This window comes from Hydra vulgaris, chromosome 14 (assembly GCF_038396675.1).
Source record: "Hydra vulgaris chromosome 14, alternate assembly HydraT2T_AEP".
Classification (NCBI taxonomy): domain Eukaryota; kingdom Metazoa; phylum Cnidaria; class Hydrozoa; order Anthoathecata; family Hydridae; genus Hydra; species Hydra vulgaris.
This window is the reverse complement of record NC_088933.1, coordinates 6,004,816-6,031,841: the sequence shown is the minus strand read 5'-3', so window position 1 is coordinate 6,031,841 and position 27,026 is coordinate 6,004,816. Positions and strand designations below refer to the sequence as shown.

Below are 27,026 nucleotides of genomic sequence, written 5' to 3'. Positions count from 1 at the left end.
AATAACCGTTATTTGATAATGGTGCCCGGGCAATAACCGGGTACCCGTTAACAGCCTTATTTAAAGTGGTACCCTATGATATATCATATATCGATAAAACTTGATTTATCATTTAAAACTATGATATATCACTCAGTGGCGGATACAAAGAGTAAGGTGGTGGGGGATACAAAGAGTATGGTGGTGGGGTAATAAAACCCCAATAAGAAATATCAAACATCAAAATATTATTGAAAAATTTTTAAAAGAAAAAACAAAATACAAAAAATTATTCTGCAGCAAACTATTTACTTTTTTTAAACTAAAACAAAAACTAAAACTAAAGCAAAACTAAAATTATTACATTACAAAAAAATTGTTGCATTTTTAACATTTTTACTATATCGAAGAAAAACGATGAAAGTTTCGAAACATTTTAATGTTATCATCATTAATTCATTCTATTATATAATTAGATAACAATAAAAAACTGTAAATTACTATCGTTCTATTTTGAAAATTTTCTAAAACAGTTTTGAAAAACTTACGAAAAATATTTTATAGGTTTGGTTTTAATAGTAAATTTTGTCTTTAATAATTTAATTTTAATTTGTCGTATAATTTATATAGGTGATGAATATGCTAAACTATTCTTAAACATACTATAAAGATATTAAGTAAAAGACGTCAGAAGAAAACTTATGCAATATTTATGACTACATCAAAGTTACTAGAAGATTTAGGTTAAAAAATCAAGATTCCACGAATTACAGGAAAACAAACTAATCGCGCAAACCTCAATACCAATGATCCTCTAACTTACTATAGAGTCAATGTTTATTTACCGTTACTTGATAGCATACTTCTAGATTTACATTTCAGATTTTCTGATGAAACCTTAAACTTTTTTGAATTAAATGTAGCAATACCAAGAAATTTATTAAATAAAACAAAGACAGAGTTAACAGCATCCATAACTAATATACTGAGTTTTATGAAAGGGCTGCCCAACATAAACACTGTTGATGAGAATGTCTAACTAATGAAAGTTTTTTCAGAGTTTGAATTTTGGGAGCTAAAATGGAAAGGCGCAATCAAAAAGCAACAAGACCTACCTGAATTTGCACTGGAAGCATACAAGCAATGTGATGGTAATGTCTTCCTCTTAATTAAATTATTTTGCAGCTGTTTTGCACCCTTCCTCTTAGCATTTCTTTGGGAGTACGGAGTTTCTCGGTTTTAAAAAGACTTAAAACTTGGTTGAGATCCAATATAGGATAAGAACGATTAAAAGGATAAGCAAGGATGCATATCCATAGAGATTGTATCATAAATGTCGAAAAGATTATTGAGAGTTTTGCATCTTCGAAAACTAGAAAGCTCAACTTTATATTGTTGTTTGTTAAATTTATAAAAGTCTTTATTAATAAAAAAAATATACTAAAGATATTATTTTGTTGCACATTACAGATTTACCTAGAGGCAGACAGGACTGCAGCCTGTGTACTATGATTTTAGCGGGCTCAATTTTTTAATGGGATATCGTTGAAAAAAAATTGTGGTATTTAGAAGTGTTTAGGGCCCCAAAACTTTTTCTTTCTAAGGCAATCGAGGATATGAATCCGTCCCTTATAACAGACTAAATAATTACTTTCATTTTTTGATTTTTTCAAGATATTCATATACAGAAACATTCAAAATACTTATAAGCAAACTTTTCTTAAATTATTCTAAATAATCAAATAAAAAATCTGAAAGAAAAAAATGCGGATTTTTGTTGTTGGTGGTCAAATTTCCCCCCTAGGACAAGGACCTGGATCCGCCACTGATATCACTAAAACAAAGATATATTATATAAAACTTGATATATCACTGAAACTATAATATACCATTTATCGATAAAATTTCATAGCGTTCTAAGAGTTTCCTTGACAATAACATGTTTATATTTAAAAAAACAATTGTTTTATTTTACTTTAAAAATGCAATGTTGAGTTTTTTTGATAAGAAGCATTATTTGTTAAATTACGTTATACTTTGTTAAACTTGTTAAACAACGTTATATAATGTTACATTTTGTATATTATACATTGCATTATATTAAGTAAAAGAATTGTAACGTAATGAAGTGTTTTTTTTTTTTTTTTTTTTTTTTTTTTTTTTTTTTTTTAAATTTTTTGCCGTTTAAAAATATTACAATAACCAATTATATTTTACAATTTTTACATTAGTAACGACAGGACTTCTAGAAGATCATGTGGATCTTGTCATGAAGCCCTTTACAATATATGGTTAATTTTTGATAAAAATACAATGTCTTAAGTGAAATAATAATAATAATACAACTTTATGCAAAAACATGTAAAAACCAAGATAAAATTTTAAAAAGCCAAGATTAAAAAATAAATAAAATATACAAAATAGAACAACAACGAATAAACAAACAAACAAAATAAAAAAACAATTAAAAGTAAATCAAAATATTTTCAATTAAAAATATAATTTTTTTAAGTTTTTGTTTGAATGAGGCAAAAGTCAGTTGGGTAGAAAAATCAAAATTTGGTAAGACTATTTTGTTCCAGAGATAAGGACCTCGATAAGAAACAAAAAACTGGTCTTTGCTTTTATGGCAAAAAGGGGCAATAAGATTGTTATTAATTCGAAGATTATATTTGTTTTTAGGTTTCATACAATAAAGATTTTGTAATACGTTTGGCAACAAATTTTCTCTACATTTAAACATGAAACATAAAATGTTAAAGACATTTTGTTGATATACATTTAAAATATTCATTTCTTTAAAAAGTTGTTTCGTATGAAAAAACCGATTTTTAAAATTTATTGCGCGAGCTGCGTGTTTCTGATGAAGGTAAAGAGATTTTAGTTTTGTTCTATGAGTGCTTCCCCATATAATATTCGCGTAGTTTATATGACAATGTATAAATGAATAATATAATTGTGTTAACTGGTGTTTACATAATACATTTCTTGCTTTATAGAGAATTCCTATGCATTTAGCGATTTTATTGGAGGTATTATCAATATGATTTCTCCAAGATAGATTCTCATCAATATATACTCCAAGAAACTTAGTAACTTTTTCTCTTTTTATTATTATATTATCAATTAAAAGGTCTGGCATGATATGAGGCAGTTTCTGTTTTTTTGAAGGTGGATAAAAAAGTGTCCATTTAGTTTTTTCTATATTTAGAGACAATCTATTTTGTTTAAACCAAACAGATACTTTTTTTAATTCATTTGTCATATTAGTAAAAAGCATATTAATATCTTTATGAGACAAAAACAAGTTAGTGTCATCTGCAAAATTTATTGTTGTTAAGTTTGATGATTTATGAAGATCATTTATGTATATTAAAAAAATAAGTGGACCAAGTATGGATCCTTGTGGAACACCACATGTTATATTCATTAATAGATGAGATATAGAATCTTTATTGTAAACAAACTGTTTACGGTTAGTAAGATAACTTTCAAACCATAATAGGGTTTTATCTTTAATACCATATGATATTAGTTTTTTTAACAGAATTTGATGATTGACAGTATCAAATGCCTTAGACAAATCAAGAAACACTCCTAGTGTAAAACAAGAGTCTTTAAAAGAGTCAGTTATATTGCGCGTTAGTTGAAGAATGGCATGCTCGGTTGAATTATTTTTTTTGAAACCAAATTGGTTTTCGTATAGAATTTTATTTTCAACAAGATAAGAGTAGATTCGGTTGTACATTATTCTTTCTAAAATTTTTGAAAAAACTGGAAGAACTGAAATAGGGCGATAGTTTGTTATATTTGTACGATCCCCCGTCTTAAAGATTGGAGTTACTTTTGCTATTTTTAGTTTATCTGGAAAAGACCCTTGTGCAATCGATGCTCTGAAGATTTTATAAAGAATATCTTTTATAACATCGTAGGAATCAATCACAATATTTGTGTTAATATCATCATACCCAGTAGCTTTATTACGTTTTAATGACTTAAAAGCAACCTCAAATTCATTAAAAGTTAACTCAGTATAATTTAGATTAGAACTTATTGATGTTTCGAACTCATCAACAGATTTATCTTTAACGAACGAAATACTATCGCTTAATTTTGTACCGATAGTGGTGAAAAGCTTATTAAATTCAAATGCAATATCATTTGAGTCATTTATTAATTTGTTATCAATTTGTATAAAATTTGGAAGTAAATTTTTATTTGGTTTAAGTTTTCCAGACACCTCCTTCATGATTTGCCAGACGCGTTTTGAGTTGTGCTTATATTTATTAAGCAAGTTTGAATAGTAGTTTTTTTTTGCACTTTTGCGAAGTGTAAATATATTAGAGATATATTTAGAGATTGGAAACTTTTTTACCACAAGACACCAGAGAGGGGGATAAAAAATCTTTTCAACGCTATCTTAAATTTACAAATTACAATTCAATAATAGAATTCAGACTTCATCAAAGAATGTCTTGGTTTTGATGGTCAGAATTCAAATTGAACATAAATCTTTTTGTACTGATGTAATATCTTTTTTTTATTTATTTATTTATTTATTTTTTTTTTTTTAATATATATTTGCCGTATATTAAAATTCACAATGAAATAAATCGTGTTAATAAATAAGAGAGCTGGAGCAAGCAGAAGACATAAACTGTCTTATCATCGAGCCCCATTTACATTGAAAAAAAAATCGTCAGCTTATATATAAAAAAAAGAAAAGTAGCAAAGTACATAATAAGCATTTTACACGTTAGTTACAATATAAATATAAGTGTTGAAATATAATGCATTATATCAAAAATTAACAAAAGTTAAATATAAATAAAACAGCAACAAAAGAGAAGTAGTGTCAATAACTATTTTTTAGATAATTTATATTATTTATTTTAAAAGAGATATTTTTAAATCAAGGTCATTTTGCAATAAGAGACTCTTAGATTCTTTCCTGAATTGTTCAAAAGAGATGTTTTGAATATTATTTTTTTTTGTAATACATTTTAAAAAATGTTTCCACAGAAACGGTCCACGATATTGAATTTGGTAAGAACCTAGTTTTAAATTAGTTTTTGGTACAATGAAGTTGTTAATTGAAAATTTAGTAGGATACTTGTGCGAGATTTCACTAAAGTAAGACTGAAACACAATAGGAGAAAGCCCACGTTTTATTTTAAACATGAATTGTAGAACCTGGTGTATATTAAGTTTATAGATACTTAGGGCACCAAGCTTCCTTAAAAGAGGTTCTTTTGTATTTGTGATCTTTGTATTTGTGATGAGAGGCTCGTTGGCATTACGATAAGTAGTTTGTTTTTTAACTTGATACTAATATTTTTATATAACTTTGATGTTGCTATCAAATACGACAATACAATAATCTAATCATATATCTGTATTCTTCCCATTTAGTTTCTGCGTTTTTAAGGGGCAACTACCCTCAAATTTTTTCAAAAATTAAATTTTTTTTTTCTAGTAATTGTTGACCAAAGTTTTATGTAGATTTTGAATCTAAAAAAAAAAATTATAGATTTATTTATAAGTTTTTGCTTAATTTATGTTTTTTGAACCCAAGTAAAAAAATATTTGCATAGCAACGCGTTGCTATGGGGTGAGTATTTTGTTGGTGAACTTATTCTGGAGTACTGTTTCAAATATATGTTTTGATTTATATCTTCTTTGCTAAATAATATTCTGTTCCTTATTATACTCAAAATTAGGCCATTTACAATTGCGATTTTATCAAGTTATTAAAGCTAATTTATCTAACAGCAGAAACAAAAAAATATGATAAAATCCTTTTGATTTTTTGGATGATTTGGATGTTATTAAGAACACAAAAATGAATGATAGAGTAAAGCAGAGAACAAATTACCACAAAAAAAGAAGAGTATTTAATGTGCAGAAAGATAAAAATGCATGTAATGTAAGTGGATGTGAGTTAAATGGCAGTAATATTTTAGGCGCATCTGATAAGAAAAAAATAAATTCATTACAAATGAACCAAGTAAAAACATTAAAAAAATTAGTGGTTACAGTATTATAGATACCGAAATTTTATCTAAAGTTCTTTAATTGTTAATTTGTCCTGAACGTGAAAACTGTGCACTGTACCTAGGTTATTACCATGAAAAAAAGAAAGGACTAGCATCGTTGCTATATTTGAAGTGTACTAAACTATCTTGTGATTATAAATATGAATTTTATACATCAGATAATTGTGTTAAAGAGTTTGATATTAAAACAGGGCAATATATGCAATGAGAGTTTTAGGACATGGTCATACTGGAATTGAAAAATTTACTCAGCTTACGAATATACCTTAACCCATGACACCCAAAAATTATACAAAAATAGCAACAAAAACTGGACCAGGAATTCCTGTTGATATTATTCACAAAATCAAACCAATATATGCTGATTTAATATATGCTGATTTAAGTAAAGATTCTGAATTAGTAAAGTGTCTGCATGGCAAAACCCAGAATTGTAATGAGAGTTTTGATAATTGAATATGGGAAAAATTAAAGTAATTATGTTGGTTTAGCCAGTTTAGAGTTCGGAGTGAACGATGCTGTTGCAAACTATAACATTGGTATGAAGTCTGTTATTTTAATTTATGAAAAACTAAATATGAAACCAGGACATTTTACTTTAGCTCGTAAACAAAAAACGAATAAATCTATCATCATTTAAATCGAGTGAAAGTTTTAAGATTAAACGAAAGTTGTTACGACGTCAAATATTGTCAAAGAATGATCACTAAAAGTCAATAGAAAAGGCCAAGAAATATTATGAATCTGGTAGTTTTAAAAACATTCTTTTAAAAAGTAATTTTTTTAAAGAAATATTTATGAAATGAACAATAATTTATGATTTTATTTTTTGTTTTGCGTTTTCTGAGAGTTTGCTTTTTAAACACGCCGGTAAAAAAATCTTGAAAAGTATACATGCTATCATTATGAATTTTTCAGGGAATGTTCATTTTGCCAATATTTATAATATGATCGGAGTAGAATTTCTAATATGACTTAAGATTTTGAGTTAATAAGTTTTTTTCTTTGCATTTTGACCTTTTTATAAAAAACGTAATTTGTCTGTAGCTTTTTATGGAAAAAAATATTTATTCAAAAATCTGCTTCGTTCATATCACAAATTTAGATATTTAGAACAGTTCTGCAAAACTTCATTGACACTCCTTTACTCACAAGTCTTTATTTTTTTACGGCGTAAAGACAGTTTTCGTGGTATTTTCAGCTATTTTTTTGGTTACCATAGCAACGAGCTACCATTTTATGTGTTTTTTGGTATTTTTAATGTCAGTATAATATTTCCTATGTGACTAAAGAAAAAGTTACTTTTTATGTGTAGTTTTGAAATTTGAGGGTCGTTGCTCCTTAAGGAGATTTTATGAGTATGAATTTATCGCATTGCTTAAAAAACTATACTTTTTCAAAAGAAAAATGTTTTTTTTTTGCAATTTTATTCACATCCATAATGTTGAGACAGCCAATAAATTCCAGGAGCTTAATTTTTAATTTTTTTTTAATGTGGAACAAACCTTGACGAACAACAACAACACAAAAAAACAAGCTATTTATTTTCCGTAAATCGTTTTTACAATAGTTTTAATAATAACAATAATAATAATAATAATAAAAACAATAATAATAAGTATGTTTATAGAACGATTTCTCAAAACGTAGGAAGGATATCCCCAAAGAAATCGTTCCTATGAACGAATACTGAAAAAAGCGGAACGATTTCTAAAAAGCCGGAACGATTTCCCGAAAAAAAAACCCGAAGGAACGATGACTCGGACAAAAACAGGAACGATTTCCTTAAAAACATGAACGATTTCTTTTAAAACAGGAACGATTTCTTGCACAAATTCTAGCTAAAAAAAAATTAAAGCCGCCATCTTGTTCCAAATATAAAGTTAAAGTATAGAATAATGCATACTATAATTTAAATGATTTAATAAAGTGTTTAACAATTGTCTTAAAACATATCCTTATGTTAATGTTTAATAAAGCATACACATTTTCAAAGAAATTCTTTAAAGATAATGTAGTCGGTAAGTTGTTTATTATAACATGATGAATTGTTTTTTTTACAGTAATTTAATATATATATATATATATATATATATATATATATATATATATATATATATATATATATATATATATATATATATATATATATATATATATATATATATATATAATGTAAATAAAGAGTGTAAGACTTCCTAAATAAAATTATAAATAAATAAAATTAAGACTTCTTGCTCCACCCCAACCTATCAGTCAATATTGACTGATTGGTTGGATATATTGCTTTCTATCATATATTATATTGACTTTCTATCATATATAATATTGACTGATAGGAATAGTCATATTGCCTTTTATCATAAACATAATTGTATTTCGCTTATTTATTTTTCAGAAACAAGAAGTCAGGTTTATCAAATTTCTACCAAAAAATTCACATACATTCACATCTTTTAACGCATTACAAATTTTAAAAGTGCATGATATAATGAAAATTAAAAATTGTTTATATATTCACAGCTGCCTAAACAAAAAGCTAACTCCTATATTTAATAAATGGTTTACTCTAGGCAGTGCAATTAGCTGTCAACTTACAAGAAATTTTTGTAGAGGTGCACTTAGTGTGCAAACATATAATACAATATCCTAAGGTAAACATTCCTTTAAATACTCTGCATTAATGTACTGAAATTGATTTCAAAATAAATTAAAATCAATCCCATTTAACAACATTAAAAAATATGTCCTCAAAGCCAAATTAAAATACTACTTGTTACATTAAGATAAATAGAAATAACACTTCTATCACTGGTGATAAAAGATATCTCACTATAGAAGGTATATAAGATATAAATATGAATGTTGACTAATAGCATCTTACTGAGTGTATTGTTTATTTTATTTGCATTGTTTTTGTTTTGTTTTGTTTATGGTTGCTCCGCTCAATTAAGCTGAGCTATATGAGAGTGAACCATCCAGAATGTAGACTGTACATATATTTTGCAACTTATAACATTCTTATGTAAAACATATATATTTCTAGTAAATATATTGCCATTGGTTGTTGTTGTTGTTTTGTTGTTGTTGTTGGTACATTGGGGTGGACACTTCATGATGCAGTGTCACGCTGTAGATTGACACACTGAGTGTGTAAATTTACACATGCTAAAAGTATATCTATCAGTATATAGATGTACTAAATGTATTGAATCATGTAGAGACTTGAGAATATTTGTATAACCCTTAGCGCTATACAGTGCTCTTAAATTATAAGGTGTACAAACAAATATGTAACAAGTAAAAAACCAACTATGGCTGTTGATAGTGTAACAACTCACCAAACAAATGATTTAATAAAATATTTAAAAAAATGTTAAATTATTATACAAAATAGACTGAAAATGAATAATTTATCAGCAACTAGATGTATTTTTTTCTCTTATGAAACAGGCACTTTGTTATTTTTATTACATTTTTAATTTATTTTGAAAAGATTTTGTTTATGATATGAGCTACGTACAAATAAATTATGTGCACATTCAGTATATATCAAATCAGCAAAATACTAGAAACAGAAGAAAAAAAAAATAATAACTTTTTTACTATATATTGAAAAGATGAGTCATGTAGTTTTTTATTGAATAAATGTATTTTGTTTCTTAGAATTTTATAATATTTTTCCTTTAAATTTACCAGCAATTAAGGGTAAAATTACCAGTAGCAAAATTATATATTTTCAGTTTGATTTACCTGTAAACTAGTTAACTATTATTGCAATCCCTAATAATGGAGATAAAAAGACATAAAATAAAAAGGTTCTGAAAAAATATGATTTTTTTTTAATTTAGATTTTTTTTATGAATTTTCACGTTTTCAGCTTTTTAATAAAATATGCTGGGTGTTCTATTTAAAAAAATCACCCACCTATATATTCTTTTAAGTTATTTTGTTAATTTTTTTACATTATTAGTTTATGCTTCTCATAGTTTTGGCGTTGGTGATCAAGCACATAGATGATCAAACCATAGATGGTCAAATGTTTTTCTTGTATTTCTTAATCTCACTTGTTCTTGTATTTATTAATCTCACTTGTTTGAATGTTTTTTTGACTAATATTTGTTTGGTTAAGTTTGTTTTTAGCTTGAAGTATTTTTCCTTTTCCTATTCAATTTGTTAAATCAATATCACAAACAAAAGAAATAATACGATCCCTAATACACTTTCTATTTTTCAGAGCAGGTCACTCTGCTACTAATAACATGTAAACTAGTACAACCTGCTTCATATTAACGTCAGGAAGAGCATGTAGTTGTAATAAAATTGTTTCAAATAATTCATAATGGCATTAAATTGTTGCTGTAGACAACCATCGGAACCACACAAGTTTGGAAATGTTGATGTAAAACTAAAGGAAAAAATTAACTTTATATATTTGGAGGATTAGTTTGTAGGAAGGTGCTTAATGTTTTTTTTATGTTGGCAAAAGTTTATTTGTTTTATCAATATGAATAAACAGAATTTTATAAATGTTAAGGTTTTATTCTTTATTACTCTGAATATAAGTTATTTTTTTGGTCTTTATGTTGTGTTTTTTTAGCATAAATACCTAAGCTGCTTTGCTTCTGTACAACATTTAAATTTCCATACCTGTATTAGTATTCTTAGGAATACTAACACAAAATACTTTTATTTGATTATTTACAAAGTTTTTTGCAAAAAGTTATCAGCATTTATATATAATTTTTAGAAATCAATTATAATGATAGTCCTCATCATTATTTTAGCGTCCTTGTTTCTTCACTTCTACAGGTTGCATGTTTCTTATAATGCCATTCCTCCAATATCTAAATGCCTTTAAGACCACCATTTAGTAATCTGTCCAAAGCTTGAGGTTAACAAATTTCATCCTCAAATCCGTTTTCTTTACTAAAAATCTAACTTGAACTTGCCTAATAATAGAAATTGCACCTATTGTCCCCTTCTCTGACCTAAAAACAAACAGCATTTTACTGATACAGTAGTGTGCAAAAGTTTAGAAACACCAACTTTTTTTCATCTTTTACTGCATAACTTTTCACAAACTTTCATAAATAGGCTGAAATTTTTACCAAATGTGCTCTATATTATTTTAATTTAAAATACAAGCCACACAAGTTGCAAAATTAAACGGTTAATTAACATTTAGTTTTTTTCTCGAGAAAGCTACCGCGCAAAAGTTTAGAAACAACTAAATTTGATTAATATTTATTTCAAAAAAGCTGAAATTTTTACTAAAATTCACAAAATAGAAATTTTTTTAACAATAAAATAGTTTTACTAAAACTCTATGTACTTGGTGACATATCCATTTGCCTTTAAATCACCATCACAACAACGAGGCATTGAATCTACTTATTTAATGAGTACATCCTGAGGAATATTATACCAATATTCTTTAATCAATGCAAATAAATGGTCTTTGTTAGTTGTTTTTCTACCAACTAATTGCTGGTTAATGTACTCCCAAAGATGCTCAATAGGATTGAGATCTGGGCTTTGTGAGGGCCATTTAAGAGCTTTGATTTTTTGTGATTTAAATTATTCTTTAACAAATCTGGCACAATGCTTTGGATCATTATCTTGTTGTAAGATCCATTTGCAAGTCATTTTATGCTTTGCATCGGCAGCATAACATTCTCATTGACCAGAGGCTTTATATAGACATTAGTCTAAATAAACTCTCAGGACCATAAACCTTCTAAGTGATAAATGGAACCCACATTGTCATGACTAAACATACCTAAGCCATAACATTTCCTACTTCATGATTAACAGTGGGTAACTGATATTTTGGATTAATTTGTCTCCTACTGGGCCCCTAACATACTTAGTTCTGTCACTACTTTATAGCATAAACTTTGATTCATCAAAAAAAAAAAAGACTTTTGACCAGTCATTAACTGACCAACTAATATGATCTTTTGCAAATTTTGTTCTGGTTTTTAAAATTCTTGCAGGTATTTGCGATATCTTAACTCTGTCTGTAAGTCATTTAGCAGGATTCTTGCAGGTACTTGCGATATCAGAAATCTGCCTGTAAGTCATTTTATTTCCCACAGCTTTTATAATTAATTCCTTTATTTCCTTTGAAACTTCCTTAGCTTTTCCGATGCTTTTAAAATATTGCTAAGTAATTGTATTATAAAATTTTACCATTATTTTGGCAATTAGTTATATTTTAATACCTTTGAAATATCTCGAAGTAATTAAGTTATTAAATTTCACCAATATTTTGACCTTAATTTTTGCTTTTGTTTACAAAAACATGATTAATTTGCGGGGTATGATACTGTATCTTAACTTTTGTGTGGAAGCTTTTTCAAAAAAATAATTAAAAGTTAATTAAATTTTCAATTTAAAACTTTTGTGGTTTGTATTTTAAATTGAAATAATATAGAGCACATTTGGTTAAAATTTCAGCTTATTTATGAAAGTTTGTGAAAAGTTATGCAGTAAAAATTAAAAAAAAGTTGGTGTTTCTAAACTTTTGCACGCTACTGTACACACACTGCTTCTTATATTGTTATATGTTCTTGCAATAGTTCTTTCTAAAACCTTCATCACTTGTTCAAGCAGGTTTATTACTTGATATAAACCACCCTACATTTACAAATCTTTGCCATCCAACATTAATTTTTTTTATCCAACATCTTTTTTGCAGTTGTTCTGTACAACAGTGAAAAAGTTTTCCAAGCATGATATGTTTGCCAACCTTTAAAATTTAATAATTAGAACAGCCATGGCTTGATTTTATGCTTCAAATCATTCCGGATTTATATTTTAACAATTTTATTGCAAAGATCTAACACATAATGAACATCCACATCCCTGAAGCTTTCAAAACCTACCTCAATTTACTGGAAGGATTATCAGCCTTGTCTAACTGAACCTTTTGAATATCCTTCATTTTCCTTCACTGCTTGTTATCTTCTGGTCCTCTAATCTTATTTGCCTTCCTTGATCATTTCAAACTCTTCATTTAGCAATTTTTCAAAATGAGCCATCCAACTTGTTTTTACTTAAACTTTATTTCTATATATTTTTCCATAGCCCTTTACTACACCCTTTAACAAAATCTATATATTTTGTAACTATTTGCTTCACAACTCTGAATTCTCCATTCATTTTATACCTTCTGTTTGTTTGATTGAACTTTGTATACATCTTGTTTTGCCTTGCGCTTAGACTTACAATGCAAGAACCTGTCTTCTGCATTCACAGACTCTTACAACATTGTATAAAATTTGTTGATTTTTGCTACAATTTTAACTAAGTATTTATTGAACTACTACGATTCTTTGTGCTGTTGATGACTTTTAACTTTTAAATTCTCTACTTTTCATGACTAAAGACCATTTAATAAGGATTTTAGGGTGTTTTTTATATTCCTATTTCAACACGAAATTTTATTTGTATTACTAATACTTTTATTTGTATTATTATTAATTAGATTATAAATTTTAAACATACATGGAGCTGTTTTGATAACCTTGACCTGATATGGCACCAAAAAAAAACACAAAAAGTGTCTTGCTTTTTTGTATTTTTTTGTTTCAAATGTAGTATAACTAGTGCATAACTAGTTTATGTTTATTTTAGCTAGCTCATATTTTTAGAACAATGCGATGGATTTTAAAGTTATTACATGCCATGAACTCTTATTTAGCTACTAACTGAACGTTTTAAAAATTTCTTGAAGCCGTTCTCAATGCTTTTTATACAAGGTAATATTAGTTGCAATGTTTTCTTGGTAAAATTGCTGCTTAGAAGTCCTTATTGGTCTGGGTCATTAATTGAAGAGGGTATGTAACGTTTATTTTAAGTCTTTAAGTGTTTCAACTAATATATTGAAATTTTACAAATTATTTTAAAAAATGTGATTTTATTTTTTAATTTTTGCAGTTCATCTACCACCTCGACAGTCGCAATCAGCATCTGTTTGTCTTCTTTATGCTATGGTTGAAGGTACTTAAGAAACAGACAATTATAATGCTTATACTAAAGTAGTTTCGTTTTAAATAGCAAATTGTTGCTCTTATTTTTACCTCTTTTTTAAACTTTCTTTTTTTCGATTGTGTTATTGTAAATCCAGAAATCAACTTAATATTGCAACCCATATTATTTTATTATATATAATTTAGTCTGGTTATATTATCTCTATTAAGTAAAATTTATTTTGTGAAAATAAACCTGGCTTTTTTCTTTTGTTATTTTTGTATATTATTATTTTTGAAAATTAGCCTTTAATTTAAAAAAAATTATTAAAAGCATTAAAAATACAAATTTGACAAAGCATCTTGAAAAGTATTTTTTTTTAATATTATACCGGACTGGTCTGGTGGCAAACTTTGTTAAGATAATTTAATCCGTACGTATAATTTAAATAATAATATATAATCCGTAAAAATAATTTACCGGACTTACTCTGTACTTCTTATGTAATGCCTCGTTAAGTTTACGAACGACTCACCCAATTTAAACATGAGGGGCAACTGCCTTGAAAATTATTACACTACCACCACCTTGAAGTTTGTGGCTTCGAACTAAATTTTTCTTTCTGTAAACATAAGTTTATAACTCTGAATAAAGAGCGCTACAAAAAATTATCTTGTTTCAATAGGCAATTATTTAAATAGAATCATATTTAAATCAAAACTAGAAACAATATTGAGCTAATTTAGTTACAATAAAAAAGCACGTTCGGCTTAAGCGGCGTAGCGATAAAACAAATGAACAGGTCATTTCAGAAAAACCTTAAGCCACTTTATTACTAAAATAAGTCAACCACCGATTATTTTTTTTGGTTAGGTAAAAGTTCTTTTAATAAATCAAATAAACTTTTGCTAATGACTCAACTTTATACTCCTGTACTGACAAAAAATCTTTTCTTTTCGATCGTATAGAACCGGCAGCCGATCTTGAATCTAATTTCACTTCTGTAACAGATTTAAGCTTACAGTGACTTGTAAATTTTAACTCCAAAAAAACTCAGTTATTTACTGCAAACAACTATCGTAGTACTTTCGACATTCCTATATTATTCTAGGCAAGGTCCAAAAACGCATTGTAAACGTAGTTGGAACAGCCCTATCCACTAAGCTTGAACTATTTTTCCATTGTTTTAAAGTTGTATCTCTTTCTCTTTTTAACAAATACTATCATGGTTGATACTCAAAGGAGCTACTATCCCTAATTCTATTAGCTAAAATTCATTGTTGTTTGACTCGACAAAAAACTTTTATTCGTCTAGTTTTTTACCGCACACCTTACCCCTTTGGAATCTCCCACCTTTATGTTTTCCTATACAACCTTCAACATTTTAAGTCTTCTGTCAACCGTTTTCTTGGTCTATAACTCCTTTCTTTTTTCTAGTAACTCCCAACTAATTAGTGGTTGCTTGCAGCCAGAAAAAAAAAAAATAATAACAGGCCTTACAGCGTGCGTTGTATTGAAACACCTTAAGTCACTGACTTGTGGTGTTTCTTACTCTGGACGACCGATACATTTTACATGAGAGATTTTAATATCTGCAGAAATCCAGTTAAAGTGCTAATTTATATCAAAATTTATTGTAAAATATAATGATAGTGGAAAAACTGTATTAGCTATTAGATTTAAATGATTTATGCAAATTCTATCGCTCAAACCCGGAGTATAATATACTATTACAATTTTTTGTTTTTGTTTTATTACGGAATATTGTTTCGAAAATAGTCAAAAATCACACATTTTTCGCGATTGGATTTTTTGTTTGAAATATAAAAAGTTTTTTTTATTTAAAAACTATCTCTATTTTTGTATTTAATGAAAACTTAAAAAATAGCATATTTCAGCGGGGTCGGAGCGATTTCAAAAGTGGATAAGGCAACCGAACGTTATCCTCTCCCCTTCCCTCCCTCCCCCACCTTCTCAATCACTTATCAAAGCATCGTGGTGCTGTAGTGATATCGCTACCTTACTAGGTTAGAAGTAAAGCAAATCATTGCTTTTATGAAAATATATAAACAATTTCTTTAGAGTAGAAGGCATAAGGACACAATTTTAATATATAAGAAACTGAAATGTTGAAGAAATCTTGTTTGGAAACGTATTTTATCCATAAAACCTTTGAATTTGTTAGGTTGTTAAAAAATCACTTGTTTGCATAAAATGTTAGAACCAATAATCCTAATATTGAGAAACATCTGAACATGAGCTGCCTCGATAACACTTTTAAATAATGAAAAATGTCTAACTGTATAGTTGAAGATAAGTTTATAGTAGTAATAAACTCCTAATATTAGGAGTTATGATTAGTTTTTTAAGGCTTTTAAAATCATAAATTATTACATTTAAATAATACAAAGAAAACTCCTTCTGTATGTAGTAAAAAACATTAACTTGCTTTAGTTTAGAGATAATTTATCGAGCAGAAAGCAGTGCATATAATATCAAACAGCAGAAATAACAATATCAACATAAACTTTCAGAGTTCCTCATGGCATGACCATGGGGTAGTTTTTTTACTTTTTTTAAATTTTCTGGAAATGAAACGTTTTGTTGTTGATGACTAATTTTTAATCTTATAAAAAATAGCTAAAGACCAGGGTTTACAGTAAAATTTTATTTTTGAAAATCGGCATATTTATAAAAAATAGATATGGATTTTTTTAATATATTATAAAATTTATATACTATTTAAATGTTATAAAAACAACAACTTATGTTTCAGATTTCGATAATAACTCTTTACAACTGTTATATATTTATTATGGTTTTGCTTTTTATTTTAGAAAGTCGATTCAGAAATAATTTAAAAAAAAAATTATACATTCTCTAAATATTGGACTTTAAAAGTTTGGTAGACATATGGCTTGTCTAAACGTCATGATTCAAAAGTACGCAAAAAATGATTTTTTTCAATCTTAATTTTCATCAAAAAGAAGATTTTGTTAGTCTATTATTTTTTAATATATAATCTTCATTTGTTCAACTATCTTAAAATATAAAAATACCCATTGGGAAGAAAAGGCTATTTATAAATTAGATTGTGTTGTCGAAGTGAGGTTGAAGATGTATCTATTTTGCGTAAATAATGTAATTAATTTTATATTTTGAGGTATTTTACCAAATTAAGATTTATAGTTTAAAAAAAGTATAGACTACTAAAGTGTTTCGATAAAATTGAATATTAAAAGAAAAGAAAAATTAGTTTTTGAGTATGCCATTTAGACAAGCCTTATGTCTACAATATACGTTTTTTTGTTTATTAAGTCTCAAATAGCTAATATAAAATAATAAAATGAAATAACTATGCAAAAATGCTTTCTTTCTTTTATCTAATTTTTAAACCTAAAATTAGTTACTATCGAGCTCTGCTTGATTCTTACAGGAGAGGTCTTCTTAAAAGGCAGCTCTTAATCAATTTTGAAATTATATATTTTAAAAATATGTGGTTTTTTTTTATGGTATTAAAATTACCTCTGGTATTTTTTATAAATATAGTAAATGAAAGATCGATACCCATTTGAAAAAATAAATTTTTACCGTAAACCTAGGGCAGGGACAGTTTTATGACGTCACACAGATGGCGCTGATTGTCTGAAACTCCGTTCTTGAGTTAGATTTTGAGACTTGATTATTTATTTAATTTTTTTTTAAATTTAGTCAAAACTCAGTATCTTGAGAACCAAAAAGAATATTTTGAAAAAAGTTTGGAATATTGATTCTAGTATGAATAATAACAACATGTTAAAAAACTAAAATTTTGAAGAAGGTCACTATAAATGCTCATGCCCTCACTTTTTTCTCCAGAGCCTTTTTTATTTTATTAGCAATGAAGGAGATTTTTTCTTAAATCGAAAAGTCGTCACAAATTCTGCCCAACTAATGACGACGGTAAACAAAGGATCTTTTAATGAGCAAATTTATTTAAAAAGATTGTGGCTGTGCATTGTCAACTTTCCGAAATCCCAAAAATTAAATTTTAATTTGAGGTAAAAAAATACGAAGTGAAAATAATGATACGACAGCACACAGCCTGCTTTGAGATAAATAGAACTATTTCTATTATACTGAATTCTTGTCTATTTACATCATATGGAGCTTATTATCTTAGTTGAGAAACTGATGAACCAAAAAATTAATACCTTAGCAGTTTATTATTTACTAGACTGAAACTTAATTGAGATTTAGTGTTCAAACAAATTCTTTTAAAATTGTTTACATTAACTACAATTGCTGATAAATAAGACAAAAGTTAAATTAATATTTATATGCTGTTTATAAGTTTTTTTAAAACCATCCTTCAGCATTTTATCTCTACACGAAGTTATCATTTTGTGCTTACAGTGTAATTGTATTTACATCAAAATAATATGTTATTATACATTAGTGATATATAGTGATATATGGAATACATTAGTGATATATGGAATAAACATTTGAAAAGTATTGTACATCAGTAATATATGATGGTAATTGTACTATTAAAAAAGTAATATTAACAAAAATAGCATTCCGTAAACAGTATTTTCTTTATTTGAACTGAATTCCTGAATTTACTTTACTTTGATTAACATCATTTTTTATAGGCTCATAAAATCAGGTTAAGCATTAAGTGTTCAAATAAAAAGTTAAATCATTTGAAACAAATTTTTTTATTGTTTTATAAGTATATTAAGTTTATGATACTAAGCGATTGGTTTGAATTTCCAAATGTTCATTAAAACATCATTTTTTTAATCATAAACCGGCTGAACACTTGAGAGACACGGGAAATTCTTAGCCCTTGCCTTGTCCTGCACGATAGTTGACAACGATTGCTTCTCCCGACGAGCCCTATCTTCTAAATTATGCCCTACTTATTCGAATTTTTCCCTCCCCTCGTCAAGGCCCCAGTCCGCCACTGTATTTTATTGATATGCAAACTAGTATTTTTCCTTTACAAGTATCATATGAAACTTTTATGATCATAAAAACGTTATAATTGTTACAAAGAACTAACAACATCATTTTTGACAGTTTTGCATGTTGGAAATTCTCTATTAAATAAACCTACATTTTCATTTCGAATAAATTAAAATTTTAACTTTTCCAAATAAATATTGATCAATATAAAATAAAGTTATTAATAGACATTCGTTTTAAAATAGTTCCAGTACATAAAAACTACACTTATGATGTTTTGAAATCAAATATCATATTTTCAAACTTTGCTATTTATTAACGTAAGTTGTAAACAAATAGCTAAACCGGCTTAGCTGTTTGCGTAAAATTTGAAATATACCACAATATACCAAAATATACACAATAGTACCGAAATATATATTGGTACCAAAATAAAATCGTTCCTATTAGGGCTCTACTAATTATCAACTGGAAAAATCGGACCGTTTTCTCAAAAACTGGAACTATTTCATCAGGAACTATTTTCTAGAAACAGGAACGATTTCTCATTAAAATAGGAACGAGTTCTTACGGGCACATTTCTTAATTACAAAATCTTCTTTTTAATACTTATATCATGTCTGATGACGGTCTGACCCAATTATATTAAAATATTGCATAATTAAAATTAAAACTCCCTAGGACGGTGATTATTTTTAATTAGTAGCTATGTTTTATGTTATTAAATATCAAACTATTTAAAAGAATCTTTGTTTTAAATGGCTTTTGTAAATTTGAATATTATTAAAATATAGAAATAAAACCATTTTAATTTGTAGCATTTACATAATAGTTACAAAGCTTTTAAATAAATTATTGCACGAACTGTTAAGGAAAAATTAGTGACTTAATTTTAAATATTTATTTATAAGCAGCTTTAAAACTTCGTGATTTGATTAAACAATTTTACAAATGCATTAAAATCACAAGCAAGATACCATTAATGAGATCTAAAATATAAGAAAACGCTACACTGAATGAAAGTACGTTTTACGTTAAGATAGCGTAAAATTTTACGTAAAGCAGACCTGTAGTATGAAAATTATCCTTCATATTACGTAAAGCAGACATTAAATTTTTTATTTACTTTTTTTGTATTTTAGGTAATTTTATTTACGGAATTTGTTTTCTAAAGCAAAAATAATATGTTTTTACTAGGAGCTTCATTAATATTTTGTTTTTAGGACTAAGATTTCAAGTGTCTGCTTTAGGTCAACTTTTTAATACTGTCTGCTTTGCGATCAAATAGCGTTATATATATATAAATATATATATATATATATATATATATAAATATATATATACATATATATATATATAAATATATATATATATATATATATATAAATATATATATAAATATATATATATATATATATATATAAATATATATATAAATATATATATATATATATATATATATATATATATATATATATATATATATATATATGTATATATATATATAAATATATATATATTTATAAATATATATATATAAATTATATATATATATATATATATATATATATATATATATATATATATGCATACACGCACACCCACAGACACCCACACCCACACCCAACCACACTCACACACACACACACACAGACACAGACACACACATATTTATATATATATATATCACTTACAAATTTACAAAAAAGTTATACCTCTGGTACAAACAGATTATTTGGGACATTTTTGTGGGCATATAAAATTTTTGTCTCTTTATGTAAATTTTTTTGTAAAAAAAAAACAGTCGTGGTAAAACGTGAAAACACTTGAAACGTGAAAGAACTTGTAAAATAATAAACCAATTGAGAAAAAAACTACTATTAAAACATTTATTAACGTTTTTAAACATAAATCTTGCTCAAGCGACCATTAATCATTTACTAAACATTTGCAAAACATTCTAGTGCCCATTGAGTAAAAACATTTTGTATCTATAAGTTAAGTAAATAGGTTATGTTATCCAAAAAAAAAATCCTTAACAAAAAGAAACTTAGCTGTAACACTAATACTTTTAAAGTTTATTTATTTTGTATTCATTTATAATGTGAACATAAAAATACTTAGTAAACTATTTGTTATTCTATTCGATCTGGAGCTCTTTTCAAATGGTCACCTATCAACTTATCAACCAAAACAGATTTTGTTGAATGTGACACTAATGTTTCTAAAATATAAAATAAATTTATGCATTTTAAAGCACATACATAAGCGGTTACATAAACACACACTTCCACAAGAAAAAAATTTTATATCAATATTCAAAAATTACCAATAATTGCTATATACAATAATGTTTTTCTAAATGATCTTTTGCCATGTCTCCCTGCTTTGTTAAATAGCGATTGAACACTTTTAGACATAGTTTCATCTAAAACTTTGTTAACTGAGGCTGAAATTGAACTACCGCCTATTTGCTAAAATTGACGGACCTACAAAAGTTATAGAATATCATTATCAATATCACTACTATTTTTTTAATTGACAAAAAAAATTATAAAATTAACAATACCAATTAGATTTATTTAGAAAAGCACCATATATTATTATATACAAAAACCATACCAACAAATGAAACTTTTCTTTATGATTTAAAAATGTTTCTCTTTCATCAAACTCTCTTATATCATTTGATTTACAAATATAAAGTAAGGTTTCTTCAGGCTCAGTTCTTCTTCCCAGCTTTTCGATTGAACAGAAAGATTTTTTTATTTTGAATTTTAAACTTGCTAACTCCATAAGTATTGCATATTGAAAACCTAATATAAATAATTTAGAACTAATTTAATAAATATTTTATATATACTCAATAGAATCATAGTTTCAAAACAAGGTTCAATAAATATTAACATACGCCTTTCATCTATTGCTTTAAAGCTAACTGGTGATTCATCATAAAAAAAAGTACCACCAATGCCTCTTGGAATGGTTTTTTGAACTGGTTCCAAAAACAAATCATTTTGACAAACAGAGGACAAACTAGATTGACTTTTATTGATTTGATATGATTTTGAATTCGAAACGTTCTCTTCTTAATATTTCTGAGTAGATACTATCTTAGGATGTTTGCTAGGATATTTACAAAATGATATTGAAGAAAATAATGGCAATTCAGCAACCTTTTCAACTGTAATGTCAGGACTATTTTCTCTAACCCAAAGACGATTGCAATATGTTTCACTATTACATTCTAAAACTGATATTAAAAAAAAAACATAAGACTGTATTATTTTAATAAGGTACTTGCAATAAATTACTTAAAAAAAGAAAACTGACAAAACTAATTTTAAAAAAACATTTTAAAGTTAAAAAGCATGTGTATTAAATTTACCAAAACACCTGTTTCTTGAAAATCAGAATTTGAAGATTCAGAATCAAACTTCATGCAAATATCACACATCTCCTTTGTTCCCTTGTCAAGATTTATTTTTAACAATATATATTCTCCCCACCCTTTATCAGGTGAAACCCAATTACTAATATAGTAGTTTATTTGTTTTTTGTCTTTCGGAGGCCAATATACAACACTTTTGAGTTCATCTACCCAATGCACAGGTACAGTCATTTTCTTTTGTTTTTCATCTTCAATGATAGTCACTACAGAATAAAGTCTTTTTATTGGGCTAAAATCAAACCAAAAAAATGAAAAAATGATCCCATTGATTTTCTGATGTCAACATATAAGATTGTTTATTATTACAGTTAATATAAAGAAACAGACTTTATATAATAAAATATAAAAAAAAAATTATTAGCAACATTTATAATAAAGAATTTATTTTAAAAGTGTTTTCTTATCAAACTTACCTTGTATTGGGTTGTGATCGCTTCCTTGTGACTGTTCTTGCTTCTTTAATATTCATAATTGAGAGCAGCTCCTTAACTTTCAAAGTAAATTGTGAAAGACATATATATATATATATATATATATATATATATATATATATATATATATATATATATATATATATATATATATATATATATATATCTGTGTATGTGTGTGCGTGTGTATGTGTGCGTGTGTGTGGGCCACAAAAGATATAAGAAAATACTTATATGGCTATAATAAAGAGTAAAAAAAGTAAAAGCAATTATAACTATAATAACAATAATAATAATAATAATAATAACAATAATAGTAATATATATGTATATATATATATATATATATATATATATATATATATATATATATATATATATATATATATATATATATATATATATATAGATATATATATATATATATATATATATATATATATATATATATATATATATATATATATATATATATATATATATATATATATATATATATATATATATATGTATATATATATATTTATATAAAAATATAAACATATATATAAATTCCTTTAATTAATTAACACAACTCTAGTGTATTGAACATTAAAAGTATATATATATATATATATATATATATATATATATATAATTTTTTATATACTTATGTAGATATAGATAAATAAAAAGTTTAGCTTAGCATATGTTGTGCAACAGTTTACTAATAACAAAGCCATCTTTTATTGGTAAACAAACACATTTGTTAACCAAAGTATCTTTATGTTTAACTCTGACAACATGTCGAACATTACTTCTTAAGAAACATACATCTATATCCTTTGAGTTTAAAAAGTGTGTAAAATAATTATCCAAACAATCTTTTCTATAATAGAAGCACGAGTATTGATCATTCCCTAAATTAACTTTTATGAAAACCACACCATGTTTGGTTAAGAAGCAACCGTCTCTTAAGTTGGTATTATTTTTGGTTTTTTTTTGCTCAAACCTATTAAAAAAACTGATTTCATCAAGCCTTTTACATATTTGTGATATAGGATTATGTTTAGATCGAACTAATCTTTTAATCTGCTGCAAAAAATTTTCAAACGGAAAAGCAGATAAACTGTCAAGCGGAGCATTGTAAAACGCAACATCATCACATATATGCAGAAGACTATGTATGTTATAAACACAAAATAGTTGACCAAATGTTTCGGTTGAGTTTATAACAAAGTATTTAATCAACCGACGAGCAATCTCTAAATTTGATCTTCGAAACTCAGCATTACTATCACATAAAATCCGTATTGATATTGATAAACTTAAGAAATGTTTATATGTACGCAAATCAATAATGTCTTTTAACACTATCATGCCGTAATATACTAAAAAAGAACGTAATTCTGTTGCTTTCCATCTATCTAAATAAGAGAGAGACCTAGGCTGTCTGGCAAAATCACTGGGCAATTTTCCGTTTAGTTGCAATAAACTGTTTGAAATTTGGTCTAACATGTTTAAAGAAATTTTTCCATGATTAGTTCCTTTAATCCCACCCTTAAAAAAATATAGAATTTTCCGAGTAGCTCCTAAACAAACAAGGTGCATATAGTCCAAAGTAAACATGTTTATAAAATCAAGGGAGTTTATCTCACTGAATATAGACTTTTCATGTTGGTAACATCTTCTATTGTGATCTCTGTTAGCATAAGTATAATCAAGAAACTCAATATTTCTACGCAAATCTACATTTACTTCTATATGAGAAAAAACAATTCGATTTAATATACATCTTCCAACAATAGTACATTGTTCACAAGAATGATAACCAGTATGATTAACTATACCTTTTAATAAGGAGCGAGCAGGGGCATCACAAATAAAAGCATAAATTTGAACCATGTAACTTTTGTCATTCACTACAAATAGAGAGCTTGTTAGCATTTTTAATTCATCTGAAAAATCCTTTAAAAATAAATGACATTTAGGTTTAATTGATCCACAATACATTCCAATCAAAAACGGATTGTAACCTTTAATAAGACCAACAATGGGCCACAGCTTTGTAGAGCTGGATTTGTACAGTGGTAAACCATCTATATTAAAGCTTAAAGAAATGTTAACATCAAGAATTGAATGATAAATTATTTGATTAGTGATCTGTTTTTTTAATCCAAGATATATATATTTTCCACCATCAACATTTTTGAAACAAATACTTCTTTTTGTTTTTAATAAGGTTCTACAATCCAAAGGCACATTAAACTTATATTCAAAAAATATAGCTAAAATTTCATTAGTGCATCGTCGCGTACAGTTGTTTTTAAGTGACCATTCCTTAATTTTTGAGCATAACACTAGATCATGTTCTATTTTATTATCAGGTATCACATATCTAGAGTCAGAAAGACTGCTACTACTTTCCTCAAGTGCTGAATTATGATATTTAAGATCATCACCCTGAGATTTTGGTGACTTCGTCGGATAATTATCGCTTTGGGAAACAAAAAAACTTTGATGATTATTTTCAAACTTTTTTAGAACTGCGTTTCTTTTTTTTCTCCATATACTAAAATAGTAATTTTTATCTCATTTCATATATATATAGTTAAAAAACTTAATTCATTTAGAAAAATTAAACAGCATAATATAAAACATGCTCTTTAAAAATACCTTGAACTTGGTTGAGATTGTTTTCTTGCAACTTTTCCTTTGCTACTCATTTCTAAGAACATATACACAAAAATCTTTGTATTACATTATATCAATAAATTACATTAACAAATATAAAAACTACAAATTAGAAACTAATAGTTAGAAATGTTCTAAATTGTTGCTAAAATTGAATAATTTTATTTTAATACTTTATAATAAAGTGCGTATTACAAATACTAAAAAATTTAAATATTTATACACTAAATAAAAAAAACAAAGAAACTGCTTTTATATAAATATATATATATATATATATATATATATATATATATATATATATATATATATATATATATATATATATATATATAAATATATATATATATATATATATATGTGTATATATATATATATATATATATATATATATATATATATATATATAAGAGATTTTTCTTTGTCAATATATTTTCCTACTAAATTTTTAAAGGTGAAATAAATTTTTTGTGTAAGTCTACTAAATTTGAAGTCATTTTTGAAACTTTTATTCCTCAATAATTGATACTTCGTAATGAAGAATTCTCATTAAGCTTAAAACATGTAATCACTCAATAACTTTATAGAAATATTATCCTATGAATGTCATGAGGGGAAAAAAATGTTTTTGTTTGTGCAAAGGTTGTAGAACCGTTTCTAGCAGGAGTAGAAACAGTCCGGCTAAAAATAGCAACATACATAATCAAAATAAAAAAAAAAAAATTTTATAATTCAAACTTACCTTGTAATAAGTTCTGACTATTTCCTTGAAACTAGGAATGCTTCCTTGTTGCTTTTTCTTGAGGATGGGAGTTTAACTTTAGTTATGGTGCTTAGTATATACATACATATATAGATACACACATACATACATACATACATACATACATACATACATACATACATACATACATACATACATACATACATACATACATACATACATACATACATACATACATACATACATACATACATACATACATACATACATACATACATACATACATACATACATACATATATATATACATATATATATATATATATATATATATATATATATATATATATATATATATATATATATATATAAATATATATGTATATGTAAATATATATATATATATATATACATATTTAGATACTTATATATATATATATATATATATATATATATATATATATATATATATATATATATATATATATATATATATATATATATATATATATATATATATATATAAATATATATATATATATATATATATATATAATATATATAATATATATAACTCTAATTAGTAAAATCTCATCCACTGTAACCTGGAGATGCTTTATGCAATAATTTATACTATGTAAAAAACCTCAAAAAATAGTTTATTTATAAATTGTTTTCAATTCCAACATACCTTGCAGAGTTGTTACGACATTATATGTCTTGCAGATCTGTCGACATATTTTCAGACATATTTTCTGCCGACATAAAATATGTCCCACATA

General features: G+C 26.1%; 1 protein-coding gene and 1 long non-coding RNA gene across 2 annotated transcripts; one reads left to right on the top strand and one right to left on the bottom strand.

The window, feature by feature from the left end:
* The first annotated feature begins 7,790 nt into the window (after positions 1 to 7,790).
* Positions 7,791 to 14,266, top strand: LOC136090604 (uncharacterized). Its single transcript, XR_010643557.1, has 3 exons — positions 7,791 to 8,056; positions 10,273 to 13,879; positions 13,980 to 14,266. It is a non-coding gene; the product is annotated as an uncharacterized LOC136090604 (long non-coding RNA).
* Positions 14,267 to 23,502: 9,236 nt separating this feature from the next.
* On the bottom strand, positions 23,503 to 26,515 carry LOC136090686 (uncharacterized). Its single transcript, XM_065817527.1, has 3 exons — positions 26,263 to 26,515; positions 25,503 to 25,554; positions 23,503 to 25,398 (listed from the first exon to the last, which is right to left on the bottom strand). The coding sequence occupies exons 2-3, from the start codon at positions 25,550 to 25,552 to the stop codon at positions 23,529 to 23,531; spliced, it is 1,920 nt and encodes a 639-aa protein (XP_065673599.1). The 5' UTR covers positions 25,553 to 25,554; positions 26,263 to 26,515; the 3' UTR covers positions 23,503 to 23,528.
* Positions 26,516 to 27,026: the final 511 nt, after the last annotated feature.

Bases quoted from the DNA above. Each gene is read 5' to 3' on its own strand.
- LOC136090686 (XM_065817527.1), bottom strand. From the start codon at position 25,552: ATGAGTAGCAAAGGAAAAGTTGCAAGAAAACAATCTCAACCAAGTTCA. The intron at 25,399-25,502 runs GTATTTTTAAAG...TTACTATTTTAG, and splicing joins CAATCTCAACCAAGTTCAAG to TATATGGAGAAAAAAAAGAA.